Source organism: Dermochelys coriacea, chromosome 3 (genome assembly GCF_009764565.3).
Source record: "Dermochelys coriacea isolate rDerCor1 chromosome 3, rDerCor1.pri.v4, whole genome shotgun sequence".
Classification (NCBI taxonomy): Eukaryota; Metazoa; Chordata; order Testudines; family Dermochelyidae; genus Dermochelys; species Dermochelys coriacea.
Genome location: NC_050070.1, coordinates 154,084,271 through 154,111,291, shown reverse-complemented (window position 1 = coordinate 154,111,291; position 27,021 = coordinate 154,084,271). Strand labels below are relative to the sequence as shown.

Here is a 27,021-nt window from a genome sequence, read left to right as displayed (position 1 = left end):
TGGTTGATGTGTGTTCTGAGGACAGCTGATGGGCAAGCAAAGCATTTACATTGATGTACGTTCTTCTCCAGGCTGGAAGCACAGCACATTTCCCCTACTGGCAAATGGACTGTGGTGTTAGCTAGTGCTTCTCCCACAACAATGGCCACCCCTTCTCTGGTAGCTCACTCCTGATGTATGGGAAAGGTTTGAGATATCAGGAAAGGAAAGGGAAGAGAAAGTTGGTTCTTAAAGAACATTGCTGTTGTCCCTCTGCTTCCAACATTCACAGTTCTGGATATCTGTGGCACCTTAGAGACTAACAAATTTATTAGAGCATAAGCTTTCGTGAGCTACAGCTCACTTCATCGAATGCATCCGATGAAGTGAGCTGTAGCTCACGAAAGCTTATGCTCTAATAAATTTTAGTCTCTAAGGTGCCACAAGTACTCCTTTTCTTTTTGCGAATACAGACTAACATGGCTGCTACTCTGAAACCTGAGTACTGGGTATGCGTCTTGTAAGCCACAACCTCAGTCCCAAATACCCTAAGGGAAGCGCATTGAAGTATTTATTCCCAGCTCGATGAGACATACTCATACTAGGTCTCATCGAGCTAACGGGCTCAAAATAGAACGTGGCCACTGCCTCAAACGGGGCAGGAGCAGCGAGGGGCCCCGAGTGCATGCCCGTCAGAGGCTCTAGGTATAAATGCAGGCCGGATAACCCCTCCCTCCGCTTGCATTGCCACAGCTACGTTCCAGTGTTAGCACGCTAGCTCCATGAGGAACCAAAATAGAATCTAGTGCTCAATCCTAGAGCTAACAGACATGTAAGGCAGGAAACCATTTATTTTTGCACCTTAAATAGGCAGATGTGTATCCGAATACAGATAGGGCTTGTGTACAGTAAACAATTTGAGGAACACTAAAGATGAAGCTCTGTTTGAGGTAGCAGTGGTGGGAGTGCTTGAGTAGATGGGGACCAGATGGCCACCTGCTTTTTTACCACTATGCTTTTAGTAGAACTGCTCCAAGCAGTGTTAGATGCCATGATGATAAAAGTGCCCATACCCTGTCCACACTAACCCTCCCTCTATTGATAATGCAATGGGTGGGAGACTCCCAGAAAGAGTCTAAGATAAACAGAGCCCAAGGGACTAAACCTACTGAATAAGATGCCACTTTTACACAGTCACTTCTTATAGCTGACCTACGCTTTAAGGAGGCGAGAAAAGGATGGTTTTTGGAGAAGTATAAGCTGAACACTTTTACTAATCAAAATGACATAACTTAAATACAGTGGAAACCACACACAGTGAATAGGGTTGTAGTGAAACAGAATAGCAATCCCAAGTGATCCCAGTGCATCACCGTTTTCAGGTTGCAATCCCAGTTAGGTAAATCCTTTGCTTAGCAAGTCTTTCTCTATGCAGAGTAAGTAGATGACTTCACTATAAAATGGTTCTAGTGTTTCAGACAAACTCTAAACACACTAAGGCTTAAAAATACCACTATAAAGAGAGGGAGTGAAAGGAAGTCTAAGGAAAGAAAGAAGAAGAAACTGGAGTACTACAGGAAATTCAATTTTTAATTTCATAGTAAGTTTGCTGCCAAATTCCCAATAACAACCTCCTGCATTTAACTCAGCTGTGCAGATGTTTCAGGCTGGTTTTGGTGTCATGTGAGCCCCATTGGTGGGACAGCATTGCCAAGTTTGGAAAAAGCCTCATTACATTCAGGTTGAGGGGCAGGTTGGATACTAAACCTCATCAAGTGAGACAATGGGTAATGTTCTACAACTTCCTGGCGAGGGGCAGTTGGAATTAGCACCTCTGTTTCCTCACCCATGTGGCAGCCTTTTTACCGTAGACCCTTTGAGCTAACCAGTAGTCACCGTGAAGCTCCTAGGACTGGTACTAATGTTGGAACTGTGTAGCTCTAAATTGAAGATTAGCCATGTCTCAGAACCCTGCAAGTATTTCTACACATCCGTTTTTGGGGGGGATGCTGCTGTTTCTGAGACTCGAACTAGTCTTTCCTCTTGTGTTTTTTTTTTTTTTTTAATAGCTGTCCCCTTGTGGGTCTTGCATTAGCACTGTTTGATCACTCAGACTAGCGATGCTTGTATTAATACTAATGATGAACTTTGAAGATTTCAGCCTTTAAGCTGTGCCACCCGAGTGTCTCTTTGCCTTCTTAAATTCCCTGTACAGTTTTTGGTGACAGCTAGCAAAACATGCTGTAATCTTAAATTGCTTGTATAATGTTGCTTTGAGCTGCTAAAGTAGCTGCCACTTTCTCCCCAGAGATGTGGTTGCGTTTCAGGGGGGGTGAAGCAATTTTCAGTGAATGATATGCTATGGTGTTCAAGCCTTTAGGACAAAAGATGCTCTATAAGTGCAAGCAGTTCAGTATCTGGATCCAGTCGGGGCCCCAAGAAAGCGGTGGTTAGTGACTGACCCATTAGCGTTGGATTCAGCTTTTGGAACTGGACAGCTGGGAAACAGACTAGGTTAAATGAGTCATTTAAATGAGTCTGAATGAGGCTTCCTTCAACATTAAAGTACTCGTTTGCTGTAATACATATAGAACACAGTTAATCTATAGCCAGAGCGTTTTGATGAAGTTCTTGGAATCGCTGCTGCTTGCCACATTTTAGCTTCTTTAATACCATTTGAAGCTGACTTGCGCTGTACTCTATTAATCTAGTAAGTGCAGCTCCATAGAGAATGAGGTACAGAAACATGTGCTGGTTGTTTGGTATGGGGTGAGCTCCCCTCTCTGACTATCTTATCTAGTGAATTGGTAAGTGGGTGAAGGGCCTTGGTGGATGGAGGGATTTGGGCTCTTGGCTGCATTCATGTGAAAATAACTTTCTCTTCCCCACCGTTGTGTATGTTCCTTTCCTTAGTGATTTAGAATGTTCTCTAGAGGTTCCCGTGCATCTTGTGGTTGAATTCTGGCTATTAAACACTCTCCTTTTCCCTGCTGTTTCCTAGCTCAGCTGTACAAGCTAGAAGGGCTACAAACCATTGCTGTCACAACCAACGGGATCAATTTAGCTAGGCTGCTGCCACGGCTGAAGGAGGCGGGGCTGGATGCCATTAACATCAGCTTGGATACTCTGGTTCCAGCCAAATTTGAGTTCATCGTCCGGAGGAAAGGTACAGAAATTCAAATAACATCTCGCTGGTTATAGGGTAACATTGTCCATCTTTTTATATCCCTGTTTGTTCAGCCAGTCTCTTTCAAACTTCTACTGGTAGAGAAGTGAGATTCCCTTCCTTAAGACCAGCCTAAAATATCTACACTGGGCTTGAGTTTGATAGCCTTTTCCCTTCTACTCAGCCTTCTTTCACAGGCAAAACCCCTTTTCATGAGAATGAATGGAATAAAGAACACGTGTGAATAACAGCTTGAGATAGGAGGTCTCATAACTACATTTGTCAATTCTCATCTCTACAATGTTCTCCTGTTGAACACTTTCAGCCAAAAACAGAAACAATATCCTGAAACCAATTGCCCACCATTAATAATCAAATGAAGGCATGAATGGCTGCCAGATTGTTCCCTTGCCACCCACAAAAACTGAAAATGATTCATCCAGATCATTGGTGGTCAACCTACTCCTTGCCATAACCACAGGTTACAACTGACACCATTTTTTTTGTTTTTGTTTTTTGTGACAACCCCTCCTCCTCGCCTGTCTAACCATAAAGAAAAAGAAGATGGTCATGAGTCACTGAAACCCATTTGTGACTCCCAGGTTCAGAATCTATTATACCCGAATACTGGATGCTGATGAATACAGAATATATTCACTGTGTACCAGGTTGGTCCATGACTTGCCTGCGATACACCAGCTCTACTTCTTGTACTGATATTTGTTCTTCAACTCTCAACATTTGTTTTCCTTGGAGTACAAGCCCTTCCACACACTTCCTACGGTGAATCCTGCTTAAGATTGCCCATTTGATGGGTCCTTGTGTCTTAAGCAACCAATTTAAAATGTCCCCATATGGCTTACTATACTGCTTCTGTTGACTCCTTCAGGTATGTCCTGGTGGCCTGTGAAATGAGTTAATGGTTCAGTCCAGTTCCTAGTCGACAAATATCCTGCATTGAAATTAGCTTCAGAACTGGCACTATTTGGAACCTTGTTGGCATTTCCAGCAGAGAAGCCAAGGACTAAATAGACCACAAAGACTGAAACTTGCTGTCAGCAGTAGAAGTGGTCTCTCCTGGTCAGGCTTGAGGCATGTTTAAATATGTAGTGAGACATTTTTATGGGCACAAGAGCAAACTATCTCATTGTGGAGAAACATAGACAGTATGGTAAGAGACCACCCTGACTTAACCAGGAGATCTTCAATGACCTGAAACTTTAATAATAAATAATAATAATAATAAATAATAAGTCATATGAAAGTGGAAACTAGGTCAAATTACAAAGGATAAATATTTTTAAACAAACACAAGCATGTACAAATAGAAGAGATTAAACTAGCTAGGGACATAAAGGGTAACAAGAAAACATTTTGCAAAAACATTAGAAGCAAGAGGAAGACCAAGAACAGAGCTGGCTCATTACCCAACAAGGTGGGAAAGGCAACAGGAAATGCAGCAATGGCTGAAGTGTTAAATGCCTTTTTTTGTTCGTTTTCACCAAAAATGTTAGCAAAGTGAACATCAGTGTGAGTTGGGTAGGATCTGAGGCTAAAATAGGGAAATAAGTTAAGAATTTCTTTGACAAATTAGATGTCTTGAAGTCTGCAGGGTCTGATGAAATACATCCTAAAATACCTAAGGAACTGGCTGAAGAGATCTGAGTCATTATTAGCCACTATCTTTGAGAATTTGTGGAGGATGGGAGTGATCACAGAGGGCCTGGAAAAGGGCAAATAGAGTACCCATTTGTAAAAAGGGGAATAAGAACAACTCAAGGAATTACAGACCAGTCAGCTTAACTTCCATAAAGATAATGGAACAAATAATCAATCAATTTGTAAGCACCTAGAAGATGATAGGGTAATAAGTAACCATCAACATGGATTTGTCAAGAACAAATCATGTCAAACCAACCTAATCTTCTTCTTTGACAGTGTAACAAGCCTTGTGGATGGGGGGTGGGAGGGGAGATGTAAATGTTACTTTAGTACACTTGAAATGCTATAGTGGCACAGCAGAAAAGGTTCTGGCGGTTATAGTTGATCACAAACTAAATACAAGTCAGAAATGTAATACTGTTGCAAAAAAAGCAAAACTTTATTCTGGTATGTGTTAGCAGGAGTGGTGTAAGCAAGCCATGAGAAGTAATGCTTCCACTCAGCACTGATAAGGCTTCTGCTGGATACCGTGTCCTGTTTCGGGCACCACACTTCAGGAAAAATGTGGACAAATTGGAGAAAGTCGGAGAGTAACAAAAATGATTAAAGGTCTAGAAAACATGATCCGTAAGGAAAGATTGAAAAAACTGGGTTTTAGTCTGCAGAAGAGAAACTCAGAGGGATCATAAGTTTTCAAGTACATAAAAGATTGTAAAGAGGAAGTTTAGATAAAGATAAGTTGTTCTCTTTATCTACTGAGGACAGGAGAAGACTTAATGGGCTTAAATTACAGCAAGGAAGATTTAGGTTAGACATTAGGAAAGACTTTCTAACTATAATGATAGCTGAGCACCGGGACAAATTACATAAGGAGGTTGTGGAAGCTCCATCATTGGCGGTTTTTAAAAACAGGTTAGACAAACACCTGTCATGGATGGTCTAGAAACAATCTAGATCATACTTAGTCTTGCCTCAGCATAGGGAACTGCACTAGACTAGATGACCTATTGAGGTCCCTTCCAGTCCTACATTTGTCATTCTATGTTGGTGTTGTGTGTGTAGTTTGTACTGCTGTCCATCCTGTACTTTTTAATGTGGATAAACAGAGCATGAGGTCACTGATGAGGCGGTATGAGTCCTATAACTTTTTTTTTTTCTAGCTAGTGAATCCAAATGTAAATTTCAGAGACCTAGGACAACAACAAATACAAAATGTGATGGTGGTGATATGTTAAAAGTTCCTTTTAAATGAACCTCAATGCTCAACATGAAGTTCAACCCAATTTTCAGGTTTGGTGAATTTCATGTTGGGAAAAAATCTGTTTTCACTTATGTTTTTTGAATGCAAAAAAACCAAAAAACCGCTCAGTGTCTGTGAACCTGCTAGCTTAGGGACAATAAGAAAAGGAGTACTTGTGGCACCTTAGAGACTAACAAATTTATTTGAGCATAAGCTTTCGTGAGCTACAGCTCACTTCATCAGCTGCTACTCTGAAACCTTAGAGACAATGTCTCCCCTTAGCCACAAGATGGTGCTGCAATACCAGTAAGTCAAGAACAAGCTATTTAAAACTCTGCAGGGTTATAGAGAAAGGTAACTGTAAGGTACTGAGCACTTGGCCATGGAGCCATGGTTTCACAAACCAGATTAAACCTAGAGTGTGGCATGTTCCATGTCTATGACGGGTGAAGAAAGGTGGTCGGTCTCTCTCACTCTGCATATTTGGTTAATCATCTGGCTCATGATGAGGAAATTCACTGTTTGGATACAGCTCTCACACAAATGAACATTGCCTCTTTAACTTTCTCATCTAGGGAATGTCACTGGTGTGGTTGCCTCATGGTAGATAGTGCAGGAAAATACCTGGCTGTCCCAGGGCACAGCTGGGAGTCCTGTCCACTCTTTGCTTTTCACTACCTGCACTTAAAGACTAGCCAGTTTCAGGGACTTGTGGGGAAATGTGTTCCTTCTCGCCTATTGAAGGGACAAACCTGATCCTGCAGCTTCAGCAGCTCTGGATATCTGATTGGGAGTCATTAGCAACGTGCTGCTTATAAACTGCATCTCACTAAAACTTGTTAAGGGAAAGACGTAATTATGTATGTTCTTCGGAAGAAAAGGGGGGGGGGAGTCTTTTAACCACAGAAAGGGAATCTAGAGAGTGCTGCTGAGCCCAAAGGTGCAAGGGAGAGATGGGGAAATTCCCATGGGTTTTAATAAAATTATTAGTTGTCTAAGACTTTGGGTGAAGGAGAAATAGGGTGAAACCAGTAACTCCAAAAGTGGGTGATTAGTTTCATCCATTTTATTTAAAAAAAAAAAAAAGTACTTTTGCATGTCTTTAGACCAAGTTTTATAGTGAATGGAAGATTTTTGTCATAGGGATGAATTGAGTTATAATATGAAAGCATGGTGGGGAAGACACTTTAGGGCTTATTTTACGGGGGGGGGGGGTTGGGTTGGGTTGGGTGGGAATCCAGACAAAAGGTTTTGGTTCTATAGGCTCAGGGGGGTTTTCAAGGCTTAGTAATCCTATTGCCTGGGAACTTTTACAGTGCTTATACTGTGGGAGTCTGAGGAATAAACCATAAATCATGGGCCATATCCACCATGATTGAATTGGCCTTGTTAGCACTACAAAGGTAATTTTCCCTCTGTTTCAGAGTAGCAGCCATGTTAGTCTGTATCTGCAAAAAGAAGAGGACTTGTGGCATCTTGGAGACTAACAAATTTATTTGAGCATAAGCTTTTGTGAACTACAGCTCACTTCATCGGACGCATGAAGTGAGCTGTAGCTCACGAAAGCTTATGCTCAGATAAATTTGTTAATCTCTAAGGTGCCACAAGTCCTCCTTTTCTTTTTCCCTCTGTTGATATTCACCCTTTCTTGTCAACTGTTGGAAATGGGCCACATCCACCCTAATTGAATTGGCCTCTTAGCACTGACCCTCAACTCAGTAAGGCAACTCCCATCTTTTCATGTGCTGTGTATTTATACCTGCCTACTGTATTTTCTACTCCATGTATCTGATGAAGTGGGCTTTAGCCCACAAAAGCTTATGCCCAAATAAATTTGTTAGTCTCTAAGGTTCCACAAGGACTCCTCGTTGTTTTCGAGGAATAAACTTGTACATTAGGGAGGGAGGATTGTGCAGTGGTTGGGATGTTGACCTGTGACTCGGGAGACCTGGGTTCAATTCCCTGCTCTGCCATAGATTTCCTGTGTGACTTTTTGGGAAAGTCACTTAGGCCCAGATCCTCAAGGGTATTTAGACACCAAACTCCCATTGATTTTAATATGAATTAGGCACCTAAATACCTCTTGAGGATCTGGGCCTTAATCTGTCTGCCTTCAGTTTCCTTTCGGGAACATGGAGATAATAGTACAGCCCTACCTCACAGAGATAGGGAGGATAAATGCACTGAAGATTTTGAGATGCTCTGATACTTCAAAAACAGGGGCCACGTAAGTAACTTAGATGCATGAAAATGAGGAACATGGTGCCTCAGCTCCTTCCTGCCCTCCACACCCTATGGAATGAGCCAGGAGAGAATACCTGCACTTCGATGCTGATGGTCGAAATGAGTTTACAACTTGCCTCGCTTTTTCAGATCACCCCTGGAGGCGATGAGACAGCCTCCCACAATCACATCCTTGAACTTGTGGCTTCAAACTACTTCTCCTGCAGGGATGAAATCTGGGAGGTAGAATCCCAGCTGAGAGCATAAACATTTCCCTGGATAGGACCCTGCCTTGGAGAGTCTGTGGGACTGAGTATGTGTGGCTGGGAATAAGAGGAGGAATTGAGAAGAATAATTGTTTATGCATCACAAGCTGTAACCCTCCTCAGATCCTCCCTACCCGGCTGAGTCCAAGCGTGCATGGACTCGTGTGTGCCTGGTGTCTTTGATCTGCTGTTTGGGGCTGTGTTTTGATGATTGGCCTCGAGGGCGGGGGGGTGTGCAATTAAAGGTCACCTTTTGGCACTGCCTAAGTCGCACTATTCCCTCTCCATTCAGTCCTTCCCAAAGGTTGCTGGGCTTCCCAGTCGCTGTTCGGGACTCTGGGACATGTTTACAGCAGTGCGTTAGGATTTCCCCAGCCATGTTTAGTCTGCAGCTTGCTTAATGAGAATAAAACCCACCGCTGATGTCATGGGCTTCCTAGGTGCCAGCAAAGCAAACACTCTTGTGAGGAGGAGAAAGCAAACGGGTTCTGAATTCAAGCAGCTGATGTTGGCATCAGTTCTCTAGTTTATTAGCTCTGTGCTCTTCACCCCTGCATCCCACTTTCATCCTTCTGTTTTGCAGGGCTGGCATTAAAGGAGCTGTAGTTGTGGGTCAGAAAAGATCAATGGGACTGGCATCCTCTGCTTCCCTCTTGTGCACCCGTGTTTGGTGTGCCCACTCTGAACTAGCCAGGGAGCAGATGGGTTCAAGCTCCCAGCTCCCTGATCATGTTCGTGGCATTCTTTGCACAGATGTACTGGAGAAAGGCACTGGACGGGCAGCCCTGGAGACAGAAAGGCACTTTCTTATTTCCAGTAGCATCCACAGTGTGCTGGGTGCTTCCCAACCCCACAGACCAGGACCCCATTGTGCTGGACACTGTACAAACCTAGAACAAAGATCAGGCCTTGCCCCAAAGAGCTTACAATACTTGGTGTGTATGAAACCCTCTTCTCTTCCTACAGCAGTGGTCCCATAGGAGTTCAGTCTCCATGGCTCACTCTGGCACCACTACCTGGACTGCCAATGGGGAGGGACACTTAGTGTTAATTCTGATGTGGTTTTTGATGTGAACACGTGTCCCCTAGGAAATAGACGGACGATGATTCGCGTTGTGGCCACCTATTCACAGCAAGGAACAACTTTTTGCTGCTAGGTCTCTTCCTAACTTTAACAGAGAAACTGGATTATCACTTGGGGTGGGGTTGCAGGGAGAATGGGAAAGGAGTTCAGATTTCTCCAAGGCCCTTGGACTCCTGAATTGTCTAGCTGCTTGGCAATTAGGAAGAATAAGTATTGAGTGGACTTTCTGTCTGGAGGTGGGAGATGCAATATGAGAGGATGAGGCTAAAGACTTCTCTTGCTGAAGTTACTGCAGTTTCTGATTCTTGTCTTGTCCTTTCCAGAAGGTCAAAGGCCAAGCTGAGCTGGTTTCCTAAAAGCTCTCTTTCAGTGTGCCCATCAAACTGACGGGTCAAATGATTCATAAAATGAGGATGCCATGAAAAGTCACCTGTCACCTTAAAACCAAAGTCAAAGCCATTAGCTTTTCCAGGAGCTGATATAAATCTGTGGTGAAGGGCGAGTTGGGAATTTTGGTGGTTTTGTCCATTTCTTGATTCATGTAGCAGCTCGTTGCAGAGTGTTCCATTTTCAGAGAGTGCCATGCTGCAGCCTTAGCCGAGGCAAAAATGCAACAGACACCTTTCCGGATGGCCTCTTTTAGCAATTATTTAGTTGGGTTTTTTCCCCATTAAATCTGGGAGCACTTTTTATAGACTCTCTCCCACTTTGGCGAGACTGGGGGTAGTGCCGGGCCAAGCTGAAACATGGAGAAGTTAAGGGCCTGATTTTTTGAAGGTATTGGGTGCCAAAAAACGTGCCAAGGGGATTTCCACAAGCCACTAAGCAACATTGCATTTTTTGGGCACCCAAATACCTTCAAAAATCTGGCTGCAAGTGACTTGCCGAAGGTCACACTACGTCTGTAGCAGAGTTGGAGATGGAACAAAAGTCTACGTCTACTGGACCAAGCTGTTTTGTCTCTGCCATCTTTTTGTCTGATTCTGACTTGTTCATCTTAATTTTTGTTAAGACTTAATTCTTGTTCAATTTTAGGTTTTCATAAAGTAATGGAAGGAATCAACAAAGCCACTGAACTGGGGTACAATCCTGTTAAGGTAAGATCATTTGTTGTGTAGTGCCCTTGAATCCTGTGTTTTATTCTGACTTGATACTTCAGCTGTGGGGGGGGGGGGGGAGTTTCCTTCAGAGGTTGGCAATTTTTGTAAATATTAAAAAAAAAAAATTTCCAGTAGCATCGCAGGACATAAGGGTGATCCCACCTCTTCACCATGTGTAGCTGACTCCACCATTTTCCATTCAGAGCCTCAGGGCATTGCAATCTTACATGGAAACACCAGGCTCTCTGCACAATGGGTTCAGGCTCCTTCTCTCCCTCCAGGTGAACTGTGTAGTGATGAGAGGCCTCAATGAGGATGAGCTGTTGGACTTCGTGGCGCTCACAAAGAACCAGCCGCTCAACGTGCGGTTCATTGAATACATGCCCTTCGACGGTGAGTACTCCTGGTCTGTAACTGCCCGTGCAGTTTTGCCTTCTCTCGGGGGGGGGAGCGAATGTGGCTGACAAGTCTTCACTATTTGGGCTTCTTTTCTGAAACCTAATTGTGTTGATTGTCTGCTGCAGGGTGCCTGAACCCCTATTTTAAACCTAAGAGAAGCTTTGGGTAAAGTAGCCATTGTAGTTTTCACTGCTGGGACCAAGTACGCAGGGCAAGTGGATGGCAGGTCAGCATGTAGTGGGTAGGAGGTTGGGTGCCCTGCAACGGCCAGGGACTGAAGGAGAATCTGGCTTGTAGTATATTGGAGATGCCTTTTCTGCAGGGGAAATCTCCTGGGAATGGAATGGTATCAGGTTCTAAGACATGCTCTGCCTGTGAAACTCCTTTAGCTCCCTTCCCCCATCTGTTTTCTATCACTGTAGCTGTCCATAGAGTGGGCTGTTTTGCTTATGGTGAGTTGAGACATGGGGTACGTCTACACAGCAAAGAAAAACCCCGTGGCTGGCCAGACCCAGCCAATTCAGGCTCGGGCCGCAGGGCTGTGTCATTGTTGTGTAGACTTCCGGGCTCAGGCTGGAGCCCAGGCTCTAGGACACTATGGGGTGGAGGGTCCCAGAGCTCAGTCTCTATCTTGAGCCCAGAAGTCTACACAGCAATGAAACAGCCCTCAGCCCGAGCCCCATGAGCCCAAATTGGCTGGCACGGGCCAACTATGGGTTTTTGTTTCCTGTGTAGACATACTCCTGTTGCCCTTCAAGAACCCAGGATTCTAGCCTCTTTGCTTCCCATGCTCCAGAAAGAAAGTGTCCTCAGTGCTCACGGTATCAATATTGCTCTTTGTTGGGGTGCACTTTTCCTGCTAACTCTTTCCAGAAAGATCGATCTTGATCTCCCCCTTCCATTCCCATTTTTGGAAAACTGGGGCCATTTTCCCAAGCTATTCCAACATGGAATAGCTTAATCTTCAGCTTCTGCATTAAACTGTGCTAGCACAAGGGTAGAAGCCACAAATCTGTGCCAGAGCTAGCAGACGCAGAGTACTCAGCTAGGACCCGTGTTGTCACTTGGACACAGTTGTTCTGATTGTCTCTCTTCAGACCTTTGCCCCTCCTGACAAGTCCAGGTTGGTTCAGTTCACTGCTTCCTCTTACCCAAGGAGACAAGGGTTGCTAGAACTTGTCTGAGATTGCTATAGTCTAGAGGGGTCAATACAGGTCTTCACGGTTTGGGTGTTGAAAGGGGCGATTTGAAATCTATGTAAAAGGACTTTCTGTTCATTCCTACTTAAAAACTCCCAGTGGCAAAATTTGTGCTGATTTCAAACCTAGGCAACAAGTGGAACTTCAAGAAGATGGTGAGCTATAAGGAGATGCTGGATACAGTCAGGCAGAGATGGCCTGACTTGGAGAAGCTGCCTTGTGAGGCCTCCAGCACAGCCAAGGTGGGTACAGGCTAAGAACACTATGAAGGGAGACCCAGTGCTTCAGCAAAGTGCACAACAACTTATATTTGGAATGGCTAGACCAAAGAGGATTAGCATGTGGCAAAATGCTCCTTAGCCACATATGTAATAATCCCAAGATCATCGATCAAACTGCATGCACACAGCCTCAGTGAGCAACAGTCATTAACTTTTTCCATGGAAATATCAGGCACCTACCAATTACTTGTCTGTCAGGTGTGAGTGTCAGTGGGGGAGACACATCGGGGCTTATTTTTGGGGCGTATCCAAAGAGAGGGATCTGGTTGTCATTCATAGGAGTTTCCAAGGTATGAGGAATACTAAACCTGTATTCTCTAGCCATATCTTTATTCCCATCTTAGTCTTGATTCAAACCTGGGATCTAGAGGTGACAGGTGTTTAATCTCCCCTGATTCGGTATATAATAAAAGAAAAGAGAACCAAAACAGGCACCCTTTAGACTCATTAAAAGTTGAGGAGCAGTCATTGATGCAATGTTTTTGTTTATTTAAATCATTTTAATATAAAATAAGTTTAGGCCATAACACGGGCTGTTGTTTCAGATTTAATTTTAACCAGGTTTATTTTTCAAAAGGAAAATGTACCTAATTTAAATCACAAATCCATTTAAAACATGTAAATATCATTGACTTTTATCCACCCTGATCTATTCTTCTGTCCTGGGGCTGCTTCAGGCTTACCAGGTACCAGATTTCCAGGGGCAGATCAGCTTTATTACCTCCATGTCAGAGCACTTCTGTGGATCCTGCAATCGGCTGAGGATAACTGCAGATGGGAACCTGAAGGTAGGCAATGAAACAAGAGGCCCTTCACCGACTTAGGCCATGTCTACGCTACCCGCCGGATCAGCGGGTAGCGATCGATCTATTGGGGATCGATTTATCTACACAAGACACGATAAATCGATCCCCGATCGCTCTGCCGTCGACTCTGGAACTCCACCACGGCGAGAGGCGGAAGTGGAGTCGACGGGGGAGCGGCGGCCGTCAATCCCACGCCGCGAGGATGCGAAGTGAGTGATACTAAGTTGATCTAAGATACGCAATTTCAGCTACGAGAATAGCGTAGCTGAAGTCTATGTATCTTAGATCAACCGCCCCGCCCTCCCCTTAGTGTAGACCAAGCCTTAGAGCTGAAATAAGGGGTTGAATTACTTTTCTTAAATGGAACGGTGTTGGAGATGGAAGAGGTAGTAGTGGAGAGGAGAGGGGAAGGCAAATGAAGGTGAGATTTAGAGAGGGATAGAATGTAAGGGAGTGGTCAGAGGGACAGAAGAAGGAGCATTCAGATGGAGACTGTAGCTACACTGTAAACTGCAATGTAAGGAGAGGAATTGATGGCCAAAGAATTGCTCCATTGTGCAGCACTCTGATTTAAAAGAATGATGTCAGTGTGAAATCTTGTCAGTTTAAATTTAAAAAAAAAAAAAAAAAGTTTGGGGTCCATCTGCCTGAGTCCCCCTGCTAACTTCTGTGGTTTTATATTTGCATATTTTCCTTTCTCTGTTTTTAAAAAGTGTGTGTTCTATGTTGACACACCAGTGATCCTGCCTGTTTAGAGGTCACAGTGAGACTGACTGTACACCAAGTGATTTCAAATGTAGAAAGTGAACAGAGGGAATAAAATTCCTTATTTTTACTTTCAAACAATCTTTTGTGTTGTGTGACAATAACAAATTAAAAAAAAAAAACACTTTGACAGAAATAATGTGTAAGCGGCAATAACCTGGTCAAAACCATGCATTTTCCATACACCTTTCAATACTTGTATGGTGAGATTCATTTGTCAATGTTCAGGACCCTTTGCTGAGCAAAAGAGCAGGTGTCCTCTAAGTTAGCTGGAGGTGGCACAATTGTACTAAAGCAACTTCCCAGGAGCAAAATAATCCCATGACGGAGATGGCAACTTTGTATTGGCATCAAATCAGCTTGTGTGCATTCTCAGCAGCTGCAATATACTTTAAAATCGAGAAGCAGTATCTGTGGAACTTTTTAAAAAAGCCTCCTGCTTGAATACTTGCTTCCTGGATTACCCCTGGGAACCAGATGGGGCATCTCTCAGCCCTGCCATGGTGCAAGAAGACATACAACAGCAGGAGAGATGAAGGAAGGGGAAAAAAATCTCACGATATCTCTGCCTGTCTGCTGTGTTTCCAGATGGTCCCATTCTATATACTCCTAAAGTCAATGGCTGGCTGGTGGCTTTAGGAGTACTAGAGATAGAAGAACTGTAGGTGTTGTTCTTCCATAGACCAGGTTGATTTTTTGCTGCCCGATGTTCAGGTAAACTGCTGTAGTATTGGATCCTATTGGGTTCACAGCAAAACAGTGTTCAGCTCCCAGACGTTGGACCTGTTCTGAGTTGAATTTTGTGCATTGCAGGCCACTGAACCCTGTTATCCAGTGGTCAGTCATCCAGACCCATTACTGCAGTGAATTTCTAGTTTTACAGCCCATCCCATTTAATTCTGTTCCGTGCCACAGTTCAACACTAGAAATTAGTTAGAAATGTTCATCCTTGAAAATGAGCCTGGAGATCTGGGTACTGTAGGGTTTGTCTCCCACATGTTCATTCAGAGGTCTGTGTGCACCCCCCACCCACCCTTTTAGGTTTTGGAAGGGTATGGAATTGCATAGCTTCCCTACTCTGCCGACTCAGAGACCCTCACCGCTGCAAGGAGCTATGCAGAGAAAAGACAGCAGTGTCATAGCCTGCAGAGGCTGGGAAGTGACACTGCCTTTTTATTTGAATGCTTTGCTCAATTTTCACCCAGGATACTGAAGTTGGTTGTAATAAGAATAGTGTTTCCCAGCTGGCTTTATTCACTGTGTGTCCTCCCCTTGGTTTATTGCAGGTGTGCCTTTTTGGGAACTCAGAAGTGTCCTTGAGGGATCACCTACGGGCTGGTGCTTCGGAGGACGAATTGGTTCAAATTATAGGAGCAGCAGTGGGCAGAAAAAAGAAACAGCATGCCGGTATGTTTACTGCGTACAAGTAATAATGAGGGGTTAGTACAGAAGATGCCCTTTTCTAAAATAGGATGGATGATTCGCAAGACCTGGTAGCAGGGAGGGAAAAGCTATTCTGTGGAATTATAGTGACTCAGGAGAGGAAACTCTGAGGTTCCCACTTGATTAGGAGCATTATCTGCCACTAGTCTTAATGAGGCAATTGATGATAGGCCAACCTCAATGTTCCAAGATGACTCTGAAGTTTGGGTACTTTTCTGAAGCTTTCTTACCTTCTTCTTGAGCTGGAACCCAGGCTGTCTAGCCACTGTGTGGATTTCTGGGGTTGTAAATAGAACTGAGTGTGGCTGTAAATGAGTGCCCTCCTCCCGGGTGCCCCCTTGAGGCAGTCCTGTAAGTGGCCCCCACCTCAGTTTCTCTCTTGAGTAACCCAAATGCTTCCACTTCAGGCTCTGCTTAAACAACACCTCTGCTTGGGGCCAGTTGATTACAACAACATAGTCCATAACGATAGTCCCAAAACACAGTCCATATGCAGTGCACATAGTCCTTGTTCGCACTGTGCCTCACTGTCTGCTGTCACAGCTAGGCTCCTCGTCAGTCCCTCTGCTAGGACAGCCACCCCCAACTCTTCCTTCTGGGGTGCACCCCTGCACTTTCTAGCAAGAAGTCCCATGGCCTCTCTATGCAGCCTTGCCAGGGGAGCATCCCTCATTCCCTCTGGCCCTCTCACTGTTCCTCAGGGACCAGTGGCTAAAGCCATCTGCTGCTGTCCTTTTCTTTGATCTTCTCTGGCCCTTGGCTGTGGCTCTGAGCCAGCAGGCAACTCCCTCTGCTGCTCCTCCTGCCTTCAGCCCTCTGGCTTGGGGAGGTCAGCCAGCAGCCTCCTCTTGCTGTTCTCCTGCCATCAGCCTTATTTCAGGAGAACCACTTTCTGTCTCTGGCACCTTTTATATCTGGCCCTTCTCCAGTCTGGTTATTACCATCCCTAGTGGCAACCCTGTAATTTGCGGTCAACCTACCTTCTTGTTATGGATGCAAACCTTTTTCCCTTGCCTGCCTTTTCACTTTGCAGCATTCTGTGAGATCCACATTTTCTCATTAGAATTAAATGAAGAGCACAAATACCAGAGCTAGGCTGCTGATCCATCTAGTCCAATCTCTTGTTTCTGACTGTGACCAGTACTGCTTCTTCAGAGCAAGTGGAGAGAAACTGCTAAGACACAGCTGGTTCTGCAGCACTGCTCTAGGGATGGGGAATGGTTTCATAACCCCTGTGGTGATGCATTTACACCTTGATGCTGGAGACTGGATTCTTCTCTCGGATGGCATACTTGCAAATAATTTTATTCACAAATCTTGTCTAGCTGCCTTTAAAAATTCAGCTGCCATATGGAACTGTGACTCCTGCACAGTGAATTCTAGACACTGACTCTGTGCTGGGAGGAAGTATTTCCTTTTTTGTTCTAAATACATTTGTCATTAACTTTGAGTGGCTCTTTAGTTCTCTTGTAAATCCCACTAGGCCCCTAACAGTTGTCATTATGCTTCTCTGGACCTAGTAAATCTATCTGCAGGTGAGGCGACCAAAGCTGAGTGCTCTCTCAGGGGGGTAAATCTAGGTTTTCCAACTTCTGTCATTCCAATCCCCAACCGTTCTGATGCTTTTTTTACCCGGCTGCCTCTGTACACAGAGCAGACAATCTTCATGTCCTGGGAGGAATCCAACACATTCAGCACTCCTCAGTATATGAGCGTAGACTGATTTTCACTGTGCACAACTCTTACCCAAACACAATTGGGTCTGCTGCCATGCTGTCCAGTAAATCTAAACCAGGGGTCAGCAACCTATGGCACGTGTGCCAAAGACGGCACGCGAGCCGATTTTTAATGGCACGCTGCTGCCTGCTGAGTCCCAGCCACTAGCCCCGCTCAGCCCGCTGCTGAACCCAGGCCGAGACCCCGGCAGGCAGCGGCGTGCCATTAAAAATCCTGCCTGCCCCGGCCCGCTCTTCTCTGCCCCACCGTGCGGGCAGGGTGAAGAAGCTTGGTCCTGCCTGCTGCTGCTGCAGGGCAGGCAAGCTTCCCCCTCCCCCCTCCATGCTGGGTTCCTGCCCCTTCTCCTCTCCCTGCTGCCGATCAGCTGATGGCCCTTGCGAGGGAGGGGGAGAAGCATGCTTACTGCTCTGGGGAGGAGGTGGAGAAGAGGTGGGGATGGGGCCTTGGGGAAGGGGGGTGGAATCAGGGAATATCCCCTCCAGCCCCCTACTGTGAGCCACTTTGGGCCAGGGACTGGGAGCACCCCCGTGACCCTAGCCCAAACCCCCAGCCCTCTGCCCTGATTCCAGTACCCCCCACACCCATGTCCTGACTCTTGCATGCCCCCCCACATTCCCACCCCCACCCCTTGCACCAAATGGGAACTGCCCAGGTAAGCATTCCACACCCAAACCCCAACCCTGAGCCACCTCCCTCATTCTAGCTCCTGGTCAGACCCTACACCCCAACCCCCAGCCTGCTCCTTCACCCCAGCCCTGTGCTCAGTGCACTCCACCCTCAGCTCAGTACAGAGAAAGAGAGGAAGAGAATGGGCTAGAACCAGGGAGAAGGTAGGTACCCCTCTGTGGGCAGGGCTGGGATCCCAGACTGGCAGTGGGCTGAGCAGGGCCGGCAGCCGGTACCCTGGCAGACAGGAGCCAGCGGACTGAACCCCAGATCAGCAGCGTGCTGAGCCGCTCAGCCTACTGCCGGTCTGGGGTTCCGGCCACCGGCCCTGCTCAGCCCGTGGCCGGTCTGGGGTTCTGGCTGCCAGCCCCTTGCCAGTCAGGCTCCTAGCTGCAGGCCCTGCTCAGCCTGCTGCCGGCCTAGGTGAATGGAACCCCAGGCTGGCAGCGGGCTGAGCAGGCCGGCGGCATAAGATCAGCATTTGAATTTAATTTTTAAATGAAGCTTCTTAAACATTTTGAAAACCTTGTTTACTTTACATACGACAGTAGTTTAGTTATACAATATATAAACTTAGAGAAAGAGACCTTCTAAAAAACGTTAAAATGTATTACTGGCACGCGAAACCTTAAAGTGAATAAATGAAGACTCGGCACACCACTTCTGCTGGTTGCTGACCCTTGATCTAAACGGTACCTCCATCTGCATCCTTTTTCTACTACTCGGATCAATTTGAAGTCATCAGCGTATGCCAACTCAGTGTTCCCTGCTGCCTGCAGATCGTTGGCAAATGCTCCTCTCTGTACCACCAATCCTGGGGCCTCTCGGTATTCGCTTGCCTTGTACAGGAAGGTGTACAGGTGTATTGGGAGATGTGTAGTTATATGTGTAGCCTATTTACCTACACAGCAAAATTTCATTTCTGCTGCTGAAATATGACTGTATGTCTAAGGTACTTAAATGGCCCCCATCGCCATAGTAACAGAGTGTCTCTCAATCTTTTAACGTAGTTGTTGCAACCCTTCGGAGGCCATATAAATACTATTATCCCCACGTTTATAGATGGGGAATTGAGGCACTGAGAGCCTACGTGACTTGCCCAGATAACATAGAAAGTTTTCTGGCAGAGCAGGGAATCGAACCTTGGTATCCCAAGTCCTGCGCTAGTGCTCTAACCATTGGACCATCCTTCTCCAGTCTGTCTGAATTATGTGACTGCTGTAACATGCAGAGAGTAATTCTGGTTGTAGGAGCCTTTCTGAGAAAAAGCTCCACTGTATGATGGCTGCTTTGGACTTGGGCACTTGGATATTGTTCTCAGACCATTTTACATTTTAATGAGTTAAATGGTATTTTCTTGGTAGTTTTTCGGGCTCTCCTTTTCCTACTGTGTAGGTTAGGAATGACGGGGTCCAGGACAGCAGTAGAAAATAAATAGAATAAGATAAATTACTTAGTGTGTGTGGTTTTAAAAAAAAAAAAACTAGTAATTTTTACATGTACATTATTTTATTTCTAGGCATGTTTAACATTTCCCAGATGAAGAACCGGCCAATGATCCTGATCGGTGGGTGACAAATCAGTACGTAATACACACGCCATGGTTTTATTAGGTTTACATCTCTGGGGAGTGGAAAGGGTTGGGTTGGGGTTTGGTTTTGTTTGTTTGTTTTTCCTAAGCTGCACACATTTCTGTTTCACTTTAGGCAGAGATGAACTGATTTTAAGAAATGTAGTCAGTCTCTCAAAGAAAATAAGGGTGTGGGGGGAGAGAATTGGTGACTCGTCTGTCAGCTTCAACCTGTCATCCTGCCATATGTGGAATGGATCATTTATATGGCTGTCAACGGCTTGCATTTTGAGCTTTTAAAAAAAAAATGTGTTGAGACTTTCAAAGTTGCATGTTAAGGTCTTGGCCTTTAGTACTATGTCTCCTGTTTGCTTCCTTCACATTAAGCAAGACCAAGACAATGATACTACAGTACTTCTGAGTGTTGTAAACACTCCTTGTAAAGCAAATCCTTGTAAAGCAGGATCTGGCTGAGAGATTGAACAAATTACAGCGTAAACATTAAACTTGAAGGATGGAGGCTTCACTTTGTTGCTGGGGTAGAATTCCTTTATGGTGACATGCTACTGGGGTCCCTGAGCTCAAGTGGTGTGGCATAGCTACCAGAAGAAAATCCTGCTCCTTCACCTCCCTGCCCATATCCCCTGAATCTGGACAAATGGGTATCAAAAACCTGGCATTTAATTGAGTTAACAGTGTGAGGACTCACTTGCCTAAGCCATGAGGTGAGAATACCACTTGCTAATTGCAGCCTAGTGTCTGTCTGCTACTTATATAGCACCCCCATCCATAGTGTCAGAATGTCTGAACCCCTAATGCCTTATACTAAACTGGACTAAAGGCTGGGGGGAGCAACAAGAGTGCATTATTATTCTTTTTCCCTTGTCTTCCCCAGCGCAGCATTTTCTAACCCACCCTTTGCTAGAATGCTTGCCCAAGAGTTCTCTGGCATTGACACAAGCACAAATCAGCTCTAATTCAAAGGCGGGGGGGCGGAGGGGACAGAATTCAAACCATTTATTCCTCTAATCAAATAGTCTAGTGGTCAGAATAGAGAACTAAGTCTCCTGGGTTTTATTCATTGCTGTGTTACTGATTCTTATGTGACACTGGCCAAGTTGGTTTGACTTTTCTGTGCCTGTATCTCCCTCCATTTTTAAGGAAGGGGTGGAAAGGTGTTGGGTGGATTGCTTAGTGAATATTTGTAAAAGCATTTTGAGATCTTTGGATGGAAGGTGCTCTAAGTATCATTATTCCTTGCTAAGAAGCTCTGATGTATCAAGGGGGAAAACATTTTATTTCAAGCCCACTTCTTCTCTTCCAAGCAAAGCAGTAAATCAGCCATTGTGCATATTATGATTATAACTTGGTAACTCAAAGCTGACAAGAATGGGCAACTTCAAGTACCTGGAGTGGGAATAGACAATTGTATCACTGGGAAGGCAGCATTCCTTAGATTTGCAAATCTCCACTGGGTCTGTTTTTGCAATACCTGTTCCTTTAATCAGTACTCCAGTAAACTCCACTCAGTCTCTCTGCAAATGGATTCTGGAGAGTGTCTTATTAATCTGGTCTTTTGCTTTTTCATTGTTTTTTGCCTTTCTCTTGGAAGAAAGGGTTCACTTAAGATTCTGCCAATTCTCATTTCTTTGATATCATGCTATATTCTGCCATATTGAGTTTGTAGGTGAACAGCTTGAACTGTGCAGACTATTCCTGGTCTCTCACTGTTTGCTTGGTTCTTTGGCTGAGTTGCTCTACTACGTTCCAGAAAAGGGGGAAACAGGTACAGTTATAGCAGTTTCACCTGCTGCAAAATAAGGATGAGCTGGGTTTTTTGAATGGAATGAAAAACTATTTTACCTCCCAAACTAGACCTACATCCACTGTCCTTTATAAACTGTCTGTGGGGCTTCTCTTTCATTTTAAAATGGCATTTGGAGGAAGAAGGGTGGGAGGTATGGATGCAGAGATGGGAATGTATCCAACTTCTTTTCGAATAGCAGTCTTCTATTATCGTTGCATGTAACTAGTCTGTCCTGTTCTTCCCCATCTTTAAAAGTAACCACTGGCATAAACAGTAGTCTCATGACCGGAGCTGAGTCAAGGATGACACAGTGTGACATGCAGACCATGGATACATATGGAAAGCAGATTGGGGGATTTCCTGATTTTTGTGTGTTTAATTGCAGGATTCAATTAAAGCTAGTGTGTGAACAGGCAGGAGGTAGAGAGAACATGAAATTCATTTAATCAAATCTAATGCAATGGAAATGATTAATCGCTTTTGCTGTCCTAGTAAGCTAAACCCATCTTCTTTTCTGTATTACCTAAGTCTAGACCCCCTTTTATTTAATTTGGTCTGTCCTGTAACTATTTTCCTTAATAGAAATATTAAGAATAGGCTGTTGTCCCAGCTTCACCTTAGTGATGGGATATTTCTCCTCTTATCTTCAAGTTGGAAATTTTTCAGTGATGAAACCAAGTTTAGCTTTGCAGATTTACTAATAAGGTACAAGCAAAACACTGCTGATCTACATCAGTAGGAAGTTACTAGTGCATTGTACCCATCACAGGCATGGAAGTTCATGGTCTTGCTCTTTGCCTTTTTGTGTTACGTGAGCAATGTGGGTGAGGACAGAGGTACTATTGTGTGGGATTTAAAGGAAACTTGTATAAAAGAGGCAGCTTATGCTGCACCCTGAAACTGCATGAGTGCAAGGTGCCTCATCCAGCTTTCACTTACCTCTGTGTCTTCTGCACTTATCTACTCAAAACGTCCAGTTAAACAGAAATTGGTTATGTGCCCCCCCAAATGTACTGATTGATGCTCCACTCCTGAGCAGCTTCAGTCCTTGGGTATTGAGCTCTTAACTCCTCTTACAGCCCCTCTCCCCTGTAGTTCAGGCACTCTGCATGAGTTTAGCTTCAGTCCTGCAGAGCTTAGGCCAGCAAAGGGACTGAAGGTCTCACTTACCTTTAAATTCTTGATTTTTTTTTTAAAGGAAGGTTCAAGGTGTCCCAAGACCTGTATAAAAAAATCAAGCTGCTTCTCTATGCTGTTGCACCATTAGTGCAGTGTCAATTACAAGATGAGCTGCAGGCAGTAGGCCCCATTTTATGAGGTTTCCCTCTTAAATTGGATTAGTGCTAGTGAATGAGTTCTTGATGACCCCTACTGCTCCTAGTTAATTACCTGTTAGAATCTTTCTTTTAGCACCTCCATCACTCGGTGATACCACAGATGTACAAACAAATTCAGCCCTAGTGTAAGAGGGCACAACTCCAGGGGTGTGGCCTCTGCTTTCTCCATATCTGAATTTAGCCCATTGTCTTGATTAAAAGCTAAGGACAGTTAAATTCTAGCGCTGAACCAAGATGCTCAGAGAGTGCCTCTCCCAGAGCTAGCTGAATGCCAAGGCTGTTGAGCCGAGCAGGGAAGAGGTTAAATAGACACCAATCTTCTGTTTGAAGGTTTTGCTAATCCAAGGCCACAGACCCAGTACAGTGTGGTGAGGGGCCGTTTGCACTGTATGCTGTGCTTGGGACTCTATCAGGAAGCAGGAAAGTAGGTAGGAACCTTGCCTTTCCCTTAGGAAAGATGAAGCACAATGTGTCTCACCCGTGAGAGCTGTTCTGACTCCTCTGTGAACAGCTCTTGAACTTGCTATTTCCCAAAGGAGTCCCGCTTCAAGGGGCTATGGAAGGGATTTGCTGATCTGTGATCTTCCAAAGCTCTCCTGACCCTCTGTATCGCATAAAGGAATAGTGACGAGCATAAGGGAGATCTCCTTTTTTAAAAAAACAAAAACAGGTGGTTATGACATGGCCACTACTTACCTCTTTGCCTCCTTTCTCTTTGGATTATAAAGAGAATCACTTCCATTGTGTACGTAACAGGCACCTGTCTTGGTGCTTGGCAGTGGGCGCTGTGAAAATGCCAGAGTCGGGGGATTAGTGTGAGAGGCAAGGAGGGCTACTTCCCAGTGGATTTAAAAGTTTAAAAGAATTTTAAAGTTCCAAACTGAGCTGGCAGAGCTCCTGGCCAGGGCAGAGGTAACAGGTGTCAATGAGGGAATCTGAGCTCAGTGACTATGAGGGAGGTTCCCAGCATGGAATCTGTCTAGGAACTCGCAGGCAATGCAGCTGGTGCTTCTTGGCCCAGCTGACCTCTGAGGGCTGCAGCTAGGAGCAGAAATCTGGAAAGTGAAATGATCCTACTTTAAACAGCATGCTGGAAAAGGTGAGAGCAGCAGCCAGAGCTGGAGGGCAGGAGATGGCAAAGAAGGGAGTGAAAAATTGTTCGTTTTTTAAAAATGAGCCTGGAATTGTTGAGGAAGACATTTTTAATCACACGGTCACAAGAGGAAGGTGGTAGTCCTGTCCCCCGCCTTTTTTTCCCCCAGAGATGAAGTCCAGGTAATTCCTTGGCTGCTTGTTCTCAAATGTTGATGGTTTTTTAATACTGAAAACAAAGTACTCTCTTGTGGTTGACCCTACAATAACTATGCATCCAGCCACAGTGTTGGTAAGCAAGTCAATACAACAAGAAGCCTATGAGCATGGGGAATTGGGAGGTCTGAACTTTAGTAAAGAAATGGAGTTCAATTCCCAGCTTCCTAGGGCTGTGTAGTATATAAAAGTGGGAGCCATGCTCTGACTGCATCCTAATTCAGATATATTTTAGTTTATCCTTCCAGATAGTAGCAATAGCTTTTGTCTCATTTCTATTTATCCTCCTCTTCAGAGGCAGCATTGAAGTCGACCCCACTACTGCAAGATGCTGTGCAGAATTCTCCAAGTTCAAAGCAATGGGGCCATAGACCTGGCCACTGGCTAATGCTAAGAGCAAGTTTATCCAAGCAGATGGGAAAAGCATTTAAGAAAAATACGTTTACAGGACAGCACGCCTTGCCAGGATCTCGCTCAGAGCAACAGCAGCTTACAGCAGAAATTCTGCAAGCTCAGGCACGCGGCATTTGCATCTTCCAAAAGATTTTGAGCTCTAGCTCGGACACAAAGTGCCTTAGGACAGGAAGTCCTTCCATTCAGCACACCAGCCAAATTGCTGTGGACACTCACTCTGGGGCTGCTGCTGGAAACCAGTCAGAAGAAAAGGGTCCAGGATCCTACCCCAAAGCCATAGGTTCTGGCTTGTGCGCTAGTGAACGGAGTCCCTCCGGCAGCCTGACTCACGTTGACCAAGAGGGGCGGGCAGCCATGATAGATGTTGGAAAGAAGCCCGATTCTGAAAGGACCGCTGTTGCCAGTGCTGTGGTTCGTCTGGGTGAGGAGGCATTTGGGATGGTGCGGCAGAACCAGCTGAAGAAAGGAGATGTGCTCGCAGTAGCTCAGATTGCAGGGATTCAGGGAGCCAAGCTGACCAGCCAGCTGATTCCCCTGTGCCACAACATCCCTCTGAGCCAGGTGGACATCTCTCTCAGCCTGGACGAGAGCAGATGGGCTGTGGTGATCCAGGCGCTCTGCCACAGCCAGGGTAAGACAGGCGTGGAGATGGAAGCGCTGACTGCTGCCAGCCTTGCTGCCCTGACTGTGTATGACATGTGCAAAGCAGTCACTCACAACATAGTCATCGAAGAAGTGAAGTTGCTGAGCAAGACGGGAGGGCAGAGGGGAGACTTCCAGCGTGGATAGCACTTATCCTGTAACAGGAGCAACCCCACGCGGGCACTGAGGGCGCGGGCTGCTTTGGTGCTATATCTGCAGTCAGGCTGGGGAAACGGCAGCATCAGGTATCCTATAAAAGAATGTGACTTAGTCTGAACGGTCAGGCCATCTCACTGTTTGGTGCTCCTCTGTTCAACTCCTACTGGACAGGTCTCCCCAGGCATCCACCACCACACTTAGCACCTTTGCCAGTACCCTCGGGTTCTGTTAGGCCATGGAAACTTTCATCTCACTGCCATGGGTCAAAACTGAGGCCCTTCAGCCCGGTGGTGTCAGGGAAGCTGGCCTGACTGCTGTAACCCGTCCAGTGCTTAGTCAGGCGCTCTTCATCAGTATCGAATTCACTTGGCAAATAAAGAACACACAATTAGGAGTAGTTTATTGTATCTTTGATCAATGACTGTGACTTAAGAATTGCTCCTTTCTTCCCACCAAACTTGAACTAGGAAGAAACTTCAGAAGGAGACAATGGGGAGTCATTCTAGAGTCCTGGCCATTGAGCAAAGATTTTAATAATGTACAGAGCCCCATCAGCTGGAATTATTCAGCTCAAAGTCACCTAGCCACACTCCTCACAACTGCTTGGGTCCAAAGTGGGTCGATCACTACCAGAGCAAGAAGATGGGATCTTATGTCCATGAATGGAAAATTAGATGTTGGTTGACTGATGCCAAATAGCCCATGCATAGGCCTGATTTTATTCAGCATCATGCCCCTCAGTGCAGATAGCTACTGGGATAGGAGGAACTGTAATTTGCACACCCTGCACTGTTTTGCTTTAGTTCACTTGTGCCTGCCGTCATAACCAACTCATTAGATATCCCTGCATGCTTACGGGCCAGTTCTGAAATCAGTCTCTGTCCATCAAAGCTACTTCCCAGAAGGTAATAGACCTCCTTCCTTGCAGCATCCTGAAGGGTTGCCCTGCAGCAGTACATCAAAGCTTACTGTGCCACCCCCCTCCAGAGCAACCAGCAGGAAACGTGACCAAAACTGGGTAGCCATGAAGAGGCTTCCCAAAAGAGCCAATATGGGCTGCCAAATGACTGACTCAGTTTAAACTACTTCATAAGTTTTTTGTACTCTAGCAAGTTTATGGGCTGTGCCTAAGGGCCACCTCCTGCTCCTTAGGGAAGTCAGGGACAGAACTCCCCAAAACATGAGCAGAATTGGGCCCGTTTTCTATTTCTGGGACTTGAAATCCAGCTGAGTTTCCACCAAACTCTAGCAGATTGATTTTTTTTTTTTTTAATCCACATGCCTGCCATGGCAGTTTGTGGCCCCTGCTATCGTGGGATAACCTAGTCTCATGCTTGCTGCTTCTATAGACTTTGCATCCAGCCTGCAGAGGAAGCTCAAGCTAGGTCTTGAGCATCATTAATGCTGTTGTTGCTGAACTCGCTGATTCTTTTGGCAAACGGGTCATAAACATCCCTTTGCTGTGTTGACTCTGCCTCAGGGAAGGGGAGGAAATCCTTCAAGATTTGTCAAAGGAACCCAGGAGCTGGGAAATTGGAATAGGCACTTAAAAGCCTGAAAAATCAGTCTTTGCAACATCAAGGACTTCACTTTTACAAGTCTTATGCTATTTTTGTTATTAAAGCCTGAACCTCTCAAGGCATGTGGCTAGATAAGGATCTCTGTTTTTTCTTTTTTTTTTTAAAAAAGGAAAGTTCCTATTTCTTCTGGTGGCAGAGAAAAAATTTGGAAGTACAATCTGAATCCATCCTAAAAGCTCAAAGCCAGA

General features: G+C 45.2%; 1 protein-coding gene across 4 annotated transcripts in view; it reads left to right on the top strand.

Moving 5' to 3' along the window:
* Window positions 1-26,931, top strand: part of MOCS1 (molybdenum cofactor synthesis 1) — a 44,469-nt gene extending 17,538 nt beyond the window's left edge. For 3 of the 4 annotated variants that reach the window (XM_038394388.2, XM_043511619.1, XM_038394389.2), the window contains exons 4-11: window positions 2,981-3,145; window positions 10,656-10,717; window positions 11,002-11,113; window positions 12,448-12,560; window positions 13,277-13,387; window positions 15,457-15,577; window positions 19,536-19,583; window positions 24,334-26,931. In XM_038394388.2, the coding sequence (XP_038250316.1) occupies window positions 2,981-3,145; window positions 10,656-10,717; window positions 11,002-11,113; window positions 12,448-12,560; window positions 13,277-13,387; window positions 15,457-15,577; window positions 19,536-19,583; window positions 24,334-25,241 (1,640 nt within the window). In that variant the 3' untranslated portion in view covers window positions 25,242-26,931. Of the gene's footprint in view, window positions 1-2,980; window positions 3,146-10,655; window positions 10,718-11,001; window positions 11,114-12,447; window positions 12,561-13,276; window positions 13,388-15,456; window positions 15,578-19,535; window positions 19,599-24,333 lie in introns of all 4 variants that reach the window. The other variant, XM_038394392.2, reaches the window with a different exon arrangement.
* The last annotated feature ends 90 nt before the right edge of the window (window positions 26,932-27,021 follow it).